We start from the raw sequence: 13,290 nt of genomic DNA on the forward strand, positions 1-13,290 counted from the left end.
ACCCCCATCCCGTTAAAGACCTTGGAGTTTTCATGTCAAATGATCTAAGTGCCAAAGCCCACTGCAACTACATAGCAAAAAGCTCTAAGAGTTGTAAACCTAATCTTGTAGCTTCTTTTCCAAAACACCACACTACTAACCAGAGCATATAAAACATTTGCTAGACCAATTCTAGAATACAGCTCACCTGTTTGGAACCCTCACCACATCTCTGACATCAATACAATTGAACGTGTCCAGAAATATTTTACAAGAAGAGTTCTCCATTCCTCTGAAAACAACAAAATACCTTATCCCACCAGACTTGAAATCCTAGGCTTAGAAAACTTGGAACTCCGTCGCCTTCGACAAGACCTAAGTTTAACTCACAGAATCATCTATTGTAATGTCCTTCCTGTTAAAGACTACTTCAGCTTTAATTGCAATAATACAAGAGCAACCAATAGATTTAAACTTAATGTTAACCGCTTTAATCTAGATTGCAGAAAATATGACTTCTGTAACAGAATCATCAGTGCTTGGAATACTTTACCTGACTCTGTGGTCTCTTCCCATAATCCTAAAAGCTTTAACCAAAAACTTTCTACTATTGACCTCACCCCATTCCTAAGAGGACCATAAGGGGCGTGCATAAGTGCACAAACGTGCCTACCGTTCCTGTCCTATTGTTTTTCTTTTCTTCTTCCTATATATATATAGATGCTTATACCTCCCAATATTTACTCATATATATGTTTATATACTATATAATCTTTTTATATGATGTTGTGACAAAATAAATAAATAAATAAAATAAAATAAATAAACTATCTACTATTGACCTCACCCCATTCCTAAGGGGTCTATAAGGGGCGTGCATAAGAGCAGCAACCTGCCTACTGTTCCTGTCCTAATGTTCCCTTTGATAGTATTCAATTTCATATAGTTATTACATACTTATGATTATATATATGCTTTATATAGTATAGTTATTTCATGCTTATACTTATATATACTGTTGTGACAAATAAATAAAATAAAAAATAAATAAATTTATTGAGAAATTATTCCAAAAAGAATGCCGAGGGGTTTCCTCTCACAGAAGGACCTCGAAATATTCCATTGGGTTCACCTCCCGGTGAGTAACAGTGCCCGTAGTCTAATCAGGTAGCATCGTTTCTGCCCCCCGCCGTCCCTCCGCCCCCTCCCCCCATAACTGACTTCCTAACATGCATGGATTGCAGAGCTGGACCTCCGGTGCACGGGCGCCTCTAAAGGAAGGAGGCGGGGCCTAGGCCTCTTGCGCCGCCCCTAATTAAATCGAGCACGGAGGAAGTAAAGCGTCTCCTGGTTTCTACGCCGCCAGCCGGTGCCGGCTTTTTCAGACCTCCCTCGCCCCGAGTTCATGGCTCCTGCGTCGCGGATCGCCGAGCTTAAGCAAGCGGGCAACGAACAGTTCCGCAATGGGCAATACGGCCAGGCGGCTGCACTCTACGGCCGAGCTCTGGAATTGCTGGAAGCGGCAGGTACTGGCGTGAAGCGCGGAGCCCCCGCAAGGCCTCTCTCAGTGTGCGGGGCGGGAAGTCCGGGACGAGAGACCTCGGGTTAGGACTCTTGAGGCAGTCGCCTCATTGGCTCTCTTAGAAACCCTTCGATAGGCATTGAAAGTGGAGGGGGGGGGGTTGTTGTTGTTGTTTAACCTTCAGCCATCAGGTCGCTTCCTTGCTCGGTACCGGCTTATTTCCCCAAGTCTTGACTCCATTTACTTCTTTCGTGTTGTAAATGAGTTGTAAGATGGGGGTGGGAGCGTCCAGCTGGGCTTCAAAGCCACACCCGGGCGGGGGGGAGGGGGTTGTGTGTGGACGGGATGGCATTATTTACGTTTACATTCCACATTTAATTTGCAAAACCACGAAGGGCCTTTACAGATCCTCTCAGAAGATCTCTTGGGTAATGGCTTCACCCATTGCATATAGGTGGTTGAAACTGAGGAGGAGAGATTTCCTGGCAGAGATGAGATTTGAATCTATTGAAACAGTGATTGGGTAGTAAAGTGTGTGGACCACTTGCCTTTAATTTTATCAAAGAGACAAGCAGAAGCTTAGAAAGACACACAGTTCAGAATTGAGTCTGGCCTGGGCTTATTAGAGTAATAACTATATTTCAAAACAACTTCCTAGATGAAATCCAGTTGATATTAAATGCACGTTCTCTTTGGGCTTAAATCCTGGTCAGACATTTTTTTTTAAAAAAAAATTATGCTAGTGACTAATATTTTAGATCATAGAACTAGAACCAAGCTTGAGGATCCTGAAGTGTAAATGCACAAAACAAACCCACAAAGATGTTTGTGTAAATGCACAAACAAACCCACAAAACCCTGCTACATAAATGCGGACAGCCAGAATATTTTAAACAGTACCTGATGGCAGAAAATAAAAACTCCATCCCATTAGCTGGCTTTGAGCGTTCTGGGCCTTTTTTTTACCAGCTTCTTAGGTAGATAAGAGGTACTTTATGGTCCTCTGGATTAAAATGGAACAGCATTCTTTCTCTTGCTACATATTCTTGGAATTGCAGCCCGTGGAGTACATAGACCAAATGTGGCAGATTGTGGTGGACATACAAGAAGAACTTTAGGTCTTCATAATTTCCTGGTCTTAAGTTACTGGGAGCCTCTGAGACCTCTTTCATAATAAGCTTTAGACTTATTATGTCAGCAAAGCTATCTGCTGCAGTCACAATGAGAGATTTTTGGCCACTAGCAGAAATGAAAGTTATGTGTGGAGTCAGAAGTTGGATAGCTCTAGTGAAGCACTTTCTGTTTCTTTTCCTTTCTTCTGCCCTGAGCCTCAGAGCTTTAATAGGAGCAATTCATTTTTTAAGTATTTTCTGATTATTTCTGTCCCCTGTGTTCCTTATGGACTCCAAGGTGAGGAACAGAAACTTATCTAATTACCTTGTAGCTTCAGCCTTGTCATCCTTTCACTTACGCAGTTGTAAGCCATGGCCTTTCCTAAACACAAGAGATAGTGAGTGAGTGACCTTCTAAATAGAAAACAACATTCTGGAATGATAGAACATAGTGAAAGCCCTAAAATATGCTGCAGATAAATGAAAGAAATTAGAGAAGACTTAAAAGGCCTTTTGTAACATAAAGACCATTTTTAAGGAGCATTTCTTTGTCTTTATAAAATGCTAATAATGTATATTCTGAGAAAGAATTTTAAATAGTTATAGTTGTTTGAAAAGATCACATAAAATTAATTAAAGTATTTCCATAATTTGTTTAGGTATTATATAGTATTTTCTTCGTTAATAATCATGTATGAATAATGGATACAAAGGTTTACATGCTACCTATTAAAAATAAGGTTAAAAGTTGCTAGCTCTGTCTCTTGAATAAATCTACTTTAAATTATATACTGTACAGGCATTATTTAGGGACCCATTGTATATAAAATAGCAAAGGTAATATGTAAGAAAACATTTTTGAATGTGTATATTTATATTTTTTGATATTTGTATTCAATTATAAGGAAATTGTCAGACCATATTGGTTATATAGCCATGTTGATAGGAATATTCAACAGTACTTTGAAAGCTAGTATATAAGACTGAGTAGTGTTGAATTTCATATCAAGTGAAACCATTGATCCATAGAGTTCAGTAATGTCTGTTCCTGCTAATATGATCTTTTCTTGTCTTAACTGAGATGCTAACACGATTGCAGATGCTGGTATATCTAAACCAGCATATAAACTACATTTAAATGATCCTTACCAAAATTATATATATATAAAATGAATTTAGCTCAGTCATAGGTCAGCTCGGGAGGACCATTTCAATTTCCAAATAAAAAGACATTACTGATTACTGCAGTTCTTTCATAATTGACAGAAGATAAAAATCTAATATATTCTTGATAATATATAATGCGATAGAGAAAATTCTATTACTTACAGGGGCCTCTGTGGCTCAGGCTGCTAATGCAGTCTGTTATTAACAGCAGCTGCCTGCAATTACTGCAGGTTCTAGTCCCACCAGGCCCAAGGTTGACTCAGCCTTCCATCCTTTATAAGGTAGGTAAAATGAGGACCCAGATTGTTGGGGGCAATAAGTTGACTTTGTATATAAATATACAAATAGAATGAAGACTATTGCTAACATAGTGTAAGCCGCCCTGAGTCTTCGGAGAAGGGCGGGATATAAATGTAAATAAATAAATAAATAAATAAAATAAATACAAGCCACAGATTTACCTTGATTTTTCCCCAATTATGACTTAAGCTAAGTAGAAATTAGTGGACTCGAAGTTTTATGTAGACAGCAAAAGGTATCTCAAAAAGAGGAGATTGTGCCAAACCCAACTGTACCTTATCATAAACAAATGCTGTTCTTGTACCTAGGGCATGTTTGTTATATTTTAATACTTGTCTTTATACATAGGGGATGTGAATACAGAAGAAAAAAGTGTTCTCTATTCCAATCGTGCTGCTTGTTATTTGAAAGATGGGAACTGTAGTCTTTGCATTAAGGATTGTTCTGCGTAAGTAGCTGCTCTCTCAAGAAAAGGAGAATGAGTGCATACATCCCTCTTTTTTTTTTACTTCTTGGCTATTTAACATTTGAGGTTTTTCATAGCCTAGTTGGGATTGCGAAATAAAGAAAGTAACTAATTCTGCTTGTTTCAAAACTGTGAAAAATTCTCTCCCACATTTAACTTTTCTTCTTTGTAGGGGCTACGTATACTTTCTGTGTATCCAGTTGTCAATAGTTTTTAGAGGAGGGGATGGGAGGGGAGAGATAGCATCCCCGAGGATTAAATGTATATTCCTTTAACTGACAAAACAGTAGGAAAAGTAGAGCTTTAAAAAGTGGCTTGCCATGCATCCTTAAGATAGCAGCAGCCATCTTAACTGCTGACTTGGAGTTAGCACTATACCTCTTAGGTTTGAGAAATGTAAATATTTAAAAAATAAGAATGTCATATTTGTTATTTAGGTACCATCAAATTGGAAATCATCCCTGGTAATTATCTGGACAAATGTGTCACCTGTCTTTGCAGCTGTTTGAGTTGAACAGATTTGAGTTGAACAATTATTCAGAAGAAAAAAATTATTGTCACAAGAGTGGAAAGTTAATATTATTAAATAAATAGTATTCAGCATCAGTAAAGATGATAAACAGCTATATTTGAAGTGGGGAGATTTGTAACAGAGTAGGTCTTTTTATATCGCAAGCACAGTATTTATATATCATACATATTTTTATGTTCTCTTATACCTTGGAAACATTTGTCAGAGACAAGGTCTATAGAAATATTTTATACTCTTCGACCAAATGCTTAAAGCTGGATAATTCAGCCAAATTTCAAATATTAAATTAGGTGAATTTAAATATTATTTGTATTGATGATACTTCTATATATATAATCTTTCCGGAAATTAAATATGAATATTAACTTTTCTACTCCCATTAATTGTTTTCTCTTCTGCTGATTAGCGCTCTGGATCTGGTCCCTTTTGGAATCAAACCTTTGTTGAGGCGGGCAGCAGCCTATGAAGCCCTTGAACGATACAATTTAGCTTATGTGGACTACAAAACTGTATTACAGATTGATTGCACTGTACAGGCTGCACATGATGGAGTCAATAGGTAATCCCTTTCTTTGTATCTAATGAGTATAGAAAAGTGATAGAATAATTTGCAAATCTGATGCCATTGAAATGAATTGGACTATACTCTTACAGTCTGTGACTAGCCCATAGTGGCTGGGAATCATAGGATTTGACATTCAAAATACTTAGCATGAAAGTACATAGTCCATCAGATTATACAATAGATTACTCTAGCCTCACTTAGGTAAGAAGTGCATGCCATGTATAGAGATGTATAAATTTATTTATTTATTTATTTATTTATTTATTCATATTTTTATACCGCCCTATCTCCCTAGGGACTCAGGGCGGTGTACAGCCATCTAAAAACAACATAAATATACACAGTAAAACATAATCTAAAAAACTTATTAAATAGGCCGAATATTTAAAATAGACATAAATAATAAAACCCCAAGTTAAAACCAAATCTAAAATTTAAACAATTAAAATTTAAGAATCTAGTCCAGTCCTGCGCAAATAAATAGATGTGTCTTAAGCTCGCGGCGGAAGGTCTGAAGGTCAGGAAGTTGACGAAGTCCTGGGGAAAGCTCGTTCCAGAGGGTGGGAGCCCCCACAGAAAAGGCCCTTCCCCTGGGCGTCGCCAGTCGGCACTGCCTAGCTGACGGCACCCTGAGGAGTCCCTCCCTGTGGGAGCGCACGGGTCGGTGGGAGGCATTCGGTGGCAGCAGACGGTCCCGTAAGTAACCCGGCCCTATGCCATGGAGCGCTTTAAAGATCATTACCAAAACCTTGAAGCGCACCCGGAAAACCACAGGTAGCCAGTGCAGTCTGCGCAGGAGAGGTGTTACATTGTTCTGCACTGAAAGGTAATGTTTTAGAACAAAGCCTGTTATTTATTTATATAATTATTTGGTTTATATTCTGTTCTCCAGGAAGTCAAGGTGACACATTATTATTCTCCCTTCACCAATTTTCCCCCTAGCACATATGAGTTAGAATCCTGTCAGTATTCAGGTTCTTGTCAACAGGGTGGCCATCAGATGTGGAGGACAGGCATAGCATAAAGCTACCCAGCTCTTTCCTGGGAATACTGTACTGAAATAAACATTCTAGAAATGGCCATAATAATCACGAAATTATTAATCAGCTACCTGTTTGTTTTAAATTACTATTATAGTATAGGACCAATACATTTTTCTAAATTTATCAACCAAAATCGTTCTTTGCTTATTTTCTGACAATAGACATACATTTGTTTACCAAATAACATTTAAAAAAAAGAGATTGCAGCAGATAATATGCATTATAATAAGCTTATATATAGTTCTCTTCATTTAGAATGACAAAGGCTTTATTGGAAAAAGATGGTCTTCAATGGCGCCAGAAGTTACCCCCCATCCCAACTGTTCCTGTTTCTGCTCAGAGAAGGTGGGAGCCTCCTACTGGAAGCCGGGAAGATACTCCAAGACCCAAAGCAAGTAATTCTGTTCCTGTAACAAACCAAGGTCAGTAGCCTTCTCATCTACTAAGTGGTAAGTGACTAAAGCAACTTTAGTTCATATATACTTTCCTAAAAGATGTCCAAACAGCAGACTTTCATTTTTATTGTGTTGTGTTTCCAAGGAACCACAAACGCATTTTGGAATGGCTGTTGGAGTGGAGGAAGAGAGAATCTTTTTGGGTAGAAAATAACTGATAAAAACATGTACAAAAACTTGCTATCAGCACATATCACATCAATAAATAAACATGTGGTTATTTGTGTCCTTTAAGCTCTGATAAACAGTAGGAACCATGCTTTTTAAAAAAGATAATAAATAGAGTGGCATTTTATATGAATTGTTTTTAGGAGGAAGAGTGCCAAAACCCACTATTCATGCACTAGAAGCGGATTCTAGTTCAGAGAATTAATTAATTCCAAGTAACTGGAAAAACATCGGGCTTGTTGATAGTTGAAGTATCCTATTCTATAGCAGAAATAGTTAATTCCTGAAATCTTAAATCTTAAGTACTGTCATTCAAAGTCCAAAGCACTCAGAACTGGATTTTCATCCTGATATTTTTCTCTTATAATAATAAATATGCAATGAAATGATTTACTGTTTTTTCTTGAATATGAATTCCAGTGCCTAACGCTGCCTCAAGTGAACGAGCAAACATGCTGAAACTAGAAGGAAATGAATTTGTGAAAAAGAACAACTATAAGAAAGCTATTGAAAAATATACAGAAAGCATAAAACTCCACAAGATGGAATGCACAACTTACACTAACAGGTAATGCTTATGTAACCAAATGAATAATAACTTCCCTAACTTGACTGTTAAGTAATCAGATAATGCCACTGGTGGAGTTGACATTACACTTTAAACCACAGTTTGATTAATTGTATGTAATATAATAATTCATAAGTATTATTTTACAAATTAAAATTTTATTCAACTTTAAATGGGTCATAGAAAGGAAATATCTTCGAGATATACATATTAGCCAGCACCACTATGAGCAGCACAATGGTGGATTTCACATATTCTTACCACCAGTTCACCCCACGCCTGCACACTTGCTTCGCTTGCACGCATTCCGCGCATGTGCCCGGCCTTCCATCCATGAACTTTGCTCACACACATGCCTTTCGCACATGCGCCCAGCTTTGAAAACGTGGCTAAATAGGATGGTATTATGCCAGGGCGGGTGGGCAGGCCCACCCGCAGTTGGTGCTACCGGTTTGCCCAAACCAGTCCCAACCGGCTGAATACCACTTCTGGAACAGTTTTCTATGCAACTCTTATATAGTTTGCTGCAATTTTTTGAGTTATTCAAGGATGATTGCTGTTTAAATGGTGATACTGGTATTGGAACTGGTACTGGTCTTTGAGATTTACACATCCAGTGATGTAATAAATTCCAGTCTGAATTGTAAACAAAAATTACGGCCTCACTAAACTCCATTGAACTTCGACATTACTTTGGATCACCTATTAGAAATAACAAAACATAATTCAGATATGTTAATATGATGAGGAACATGAGAACTTGGAACAGCATCTCCAAACCTTACATCCCAAGGGCAGAGAAAATGGTTTCCTTATATAACAAATATGCAGGTGCTTCTCAGGTTACGACTACATTTGAGACCAGTATCTCGATTGTTGAGTGAAGAGGTCATTAAGCAAGACACCCATATGACTGCCTTCCTCAATAACCACAATTCCAGCCCTCCCAGTTGTGATCATTAAGCAGTCCCCCATATCGTTATGCAGAGAGCCTGAAAGAGCTGCCTGCTGGGTTCAGCTCCCCTCAATATGTGGGTGTCCAATCACACTTAGCCAATAAAATTCTATTTTATTCTATTCTGCACTGCCCTGAAGGAGTTCAGCTCCCCAGTGTGCATGGAATCAAACTCTTCCAGTGAGTTGCAGGAATGGAGTTTTGATCTGCCAATGTTTTCTGTACAGGTTGTCCTCAATTTACATCCATTTTTTTGATCATTATGGCAGCACTGAATGAGGGGAAATTACAGTAAGCCCTCAGCCATTGATTGCAGTGCTCAGTGTTGCAGCCAGCAACATTCCCTGCTGACTTCCCACAAGCAAAATCAACAAGAAAGTCAGACGCTGTAGTCACGTAACATTGCTTAACAACAGCAACCAAAACTGCGGTTGCTAAGTGGCGCAATTACCTGTCATTGTGCTTTATAGTGTTGCTTAGCTATGGCAATTCTGGTCCAAATTGTTATCATAAACTGATGACTGCGCATGTCTTCCATGTGCATGTCTACAATGTCGTGATAGTTTGTTCCATTAATGCAGACATTTCCAGGTGTTCTGGACGGTTTTTGGTATAAGTGTTTACTTTTAAATAAGGACAGAAATCAAACGGCAAATAGCAAAATTATTTTTCAGCTCCATCACATGGAGCAAAAAAAATAAATAAATAGGAAGATGAAAATGCATCTCATCAGTGTATTTTATTGTATTTTATAATATGCTTATATAATCTCCATCTCTTACTTTCTTATTATAATTTGAAGCAATAAAATGGATATTTTTGCTGTTTTGAAGCCATCGTAAAGTTGACTGATTGATAGATGTTACAGCTTTGCCTAATGTGTGAATCAAAGCACTGTATATAGCAGTGATGGCGAACCTATGGCATGCGTGCCGGAAGTGGCACACAGAGCCATCTCTCTGGGCACACCAGCTGTCGCCCGTTGCTCTTCTGGGTCTAGCTGGTCTTCGTGCACGCGGGAGCACCAGAAACCGAAAGAGCAGCTCCCTGGTGCCCATGCGTGCACCAGGAAGTGCACCAGGCTTCCAGTTTCCAGCACGCACATGCGCGCCAGCTAGCTGGTCTTCACGCACATATGCGCATCAGAAACTGGAAGCCAGATAATGGGTACATGTGCACACTGGAAACTGGAAGCTCAGCTTCCTGACGCGCACATGTGCACCAGGAAACTGGTCTCCCGGTTTCCAGTGCTCCCACACATGCGTGCCGGGGAGCTGCTCTTCCGGTTTCCTGCGCTCGTGCACATGTGCTCCCATTTTGGCAAGATTGGTCAACACTGGTATATAGTGTCCATGTTGTCCAGCCTCCATTATAATTTCAGGGATATGGAAACAGATTTGGAGGACAAGCTTTTCAGAAATTGTAGGTAATGTTGCAAGATGTATAAAGCCTTTTAACATTTTTAACACATGCATTGTAGAGGAGTATAATTAAAGCCAACATTTGAAAATACAAATGGAACATTTGCACCATTAGTCTTCAAGAGATGAATCAATACCTTGAATCCTAGATTGTTGTAACCAATTTTTTGAAGATATTTATAGATTATTTTCTATATTTCAGGGCTCTTTGTTACCTGAATCTGAAGCAGTACAAAGAAGCAATTTTGGACTGCTCAGAAGCCCTTAAAATAGATCCTAAGAATGTCAAGGCATTTTACAGACGAGCACAAGCATATAAAGAGCTTAAGGTAAATAACTTTTTTTTAGTTTTAGGTAAGTGCACAGTCAACATAGGACAGATTTATATTAGTCAGTAAGGAAATAACCCCATTGGGCTCTCCTACGATTTTCAAGAGATAATATTCCTTACAATGTAGATCATTTTAACTGTATTGCATATAAAGAATCATCTTACAAATTTGGAACTATTGGAGCTGCTTATCATATTTTTTGGGGGGGGGATTGATTTCTTCTGTGTAAGTTAAAAAGACAACTCCAAACAATTTTCTTACTTATAAAAGTGGACAGTACATACAGGGGCAGCCATATTGTTAGAACAATATGGCTGCAACAAAATATAGTATTTTAATCCCTTAAAATACATTAAAGGTATTTTTCTCAGAATTTTAATTGTTTCTTTTTCTCTAGGACTATAAATCCAGCAAAGCAGATATCAACAGCCTCTTGAAAATTGAACCAGAGAACAATGCTGCTAAGAAGCTACAACAAGAACTAAACAAGCTTTTAAAATAAGATAGCTAGAACTTTGTGCTTTTCTGATAAGTTTTTGTTTTTTAAAAGAGATTAATGGGATGCGTTTGCAAAATCCTAGGCCTGCTGATGTTTCTCTGGTTCCTTCCCTTATAAAAAGTGTCCATTCTTCCTCCTGCAGTTCTTAAAATTCTGTGTTATCTCTTGAGATCTGCAAATTATTTAGAAGAGGAATTCTAGAGAATTATTTTTAATTAGCACACTATTTGTCCAATGTACTCCTAGTGTGTTTGCAGAGACAGAACTTTATAGTGGCTGATTGATGAAAGTCTTGGCATAACAAACAGGCAGTAAGACTTTCAAGATCCTGCTTTGCCTTAATTTTTGTGGACTAGCTTTGGTGGAGCATTTTGGTCTTCAATGTATTATTTGGAAATCTAAAAATGCTTTTGTCCTTTACTATAGAATGGCATGTTGTCCTTCATTCTATCTATACCTTTTAGCAGTTTACCTCTTCAATTCTTGGTAATTAAGCTTAATTTCACATTCTTTGAAGTTAAATACATGTTGAAATATGTTACTCTTTTTCAGAGATGCTTTTTTCATTTTAACCTTGTTATGAGCTAAAGTTCATGTTATAGTAGAGGAGGGAAAATACTATCAGCTTAGAATGGCCCAATCTCAGGGCTGCTTTTGCATCTGCTTTCAGTTGCTTATCTACAACCTAGATTCTTGCAAACAAACAAAAAAAGTGCCCTCCGAATGATAATTAAAAAAACATCTCTGTAGAGAGGAATGAGTCATCTATGTTGGTATGTTGTATCTCTCACATTGGCCATGTTTAGATGGGTCTGTTGGGCAGTTGTAATTTGGCAACATCTAGGTGACTACACAGTTTCCTTTCCTGCTATAGAGAAATAGATTGCAGATGAAAAAACACTTTTTTTAGTATTCAGCCTATTATCCTGATAACTCTACTTGAGTAGAATTGAACATCCACTTGCTATTTGGTAAAAATGCTATCCAAGATTTACCACTATGTCACCTTAAAAAATTCCTTACATCTTCTTCAGTACCTGTACAGATGTTGCTACTCAAATTATGCTATCTCTACAGCTTTTCCAAGGTGGGTCTGTAGAAGTAGCATTACTACTTCTTATCTTAGTGAGAGAAGAGTTTTGCCTCTTCCTACAGAATAGAGATTTATGCACCAAGCATTTTGAGAAGATCCGTTTTCAATGTACTGTGGACTATCATTTGTTCCTAGAAATTTTAGAGAGGGCAAAGTCTTTCCTTGGGCCTTGTTGCCAGGGTTAAAGCTTGTTGCTTACAGTATCAAGTTACCTTGTTATTTTTAACTTTCAAAATAAACAAGCTGTTATGGATATAAATTCAGAATATTCCAAATCTCTTCTCTTTTTATATTGTCATAATACTGGGCATCTCTTCATTTTGAAGGAAACTTATCCTAATTTCATCCCTACATTATCATTGTGTTATTTCATTCCCAAGGGGGGAAGGGTTTACACCAGAAATGCATGTAGCATCTATACCTGCCAAGCAATACTATCGGCTAAAAAGAATGTAAACCCACTAAAATCTCATAATCTGTGGAAGTTTCCAGCTTGGTGGGAGGTGGGAGGTGGGATAGGATAGGATAGTAGATCCACCTTTTCTTTGAGATACTGTCCTAGAAAATTTTCAACCAATCTTCCTTTCCTTTTTTTGGAAAGATGGAAAAGTTGATTAGGCTGCAGCTTCAATGGGCCTTGGAGAAAGTAAATTATTGGTTTTAGTATAGCACTGACATGGAATTAGTTATCCTGGTGGGTCTAGAGAGGACGGTGCATCTATCTTGGCCCTTCTTGACTGCCTTTGAATAGCAGGGCATTGTTTAAATAAAAATCAGTATATTAAGGCAGATGGAACATCAGAGAAAAGAGCCATTACTCGTATGGCATATATGAATGCCTAGATCTTTAATCTTCCCTCCCTCTTTTGGAGCCAACTGGAACTGGATTACATACATCCCCAAACTAAGTGCAAACATAGGCCCAAATGGTAATATTAAATGTAATTCCGGTGATATGAATGATGGTGTCATACTTATCAGGAAAATAAAAGTTTATAATGAGTCTGCTTTGTGCCATATAGTATGCCATAGGCTGTATGCCATAGGCTGAAAGACCCACACTAAAGAGAGCATTGTCTTGCATATTTATAAAACTCCAATTTCCTTTTTTGG

The 13,290-nt window shown here is 38.0% G+C and overlaps 2 protein-coding genes across 2 annotated transcripts in view; one reads left to right on the forward strand and one right to left on the reverse strand.

Moving 5' to 3' along the window:
* The first annotated feature begins 1,286 nt into the window (after positions 1 to 1,286).
* On the forward strand, positions 1,287 to 12,900 carry TOMM34 (translocase of outer mitochondrial membrane 34). The gene is made up of 7 exons (XM_058176508.1): positions 1,287 to 1,505; positions 4,429 to 4,528; positions 5,485 to 5,637; positions 6,942 to 7,108; positions 7,730 to 7,877; positions 10,456 to 10,582; positions 10,983 to 12,900. The coding sequence occupies exons 1-7, from the start codon at positions 1,385 to 1,387 to the stop codon at positions 11,085 to 11,087; spliced, it is 921 nt and encodes a 306-aa protein (XP_058032491.1). The 5' UTR covers positions 1,287 to 1,384; the 3' UTR covers positions 11,088 to 12,900.
* Positions 7,902 to 13,290, reverse strand: part of PABPC1L (poly(A) binding protein cytoplasmic 1 like) — a 32,227-nt gene continuing 26,838 nt past the window's right edge. The window contains exon 15 of the mRNA XM_058176504.1: positions 7,902 to 8,579. The gene's annotated coding sequence lies outside the window, so the exon portion shown is untranslated. The remainder of the gene's footprint in view (positions 8,580 to 13,290) is intronic.

Source organism: Ahaetulla prasina, chromosome 3 (assembly GCF_028640845.1).
Source record: "Ahaetulla prasina isolate Xishuangbanna chromosome 3, ASM2864084v1, whole genome shotgun sequence".
Classification (NCBI taxonomy): Eukaryota; Metazoa; Chordata; class Lepidosauria; order Squamata; family Colubridae; genus Ahaetulla; species Ahaetulla prasina.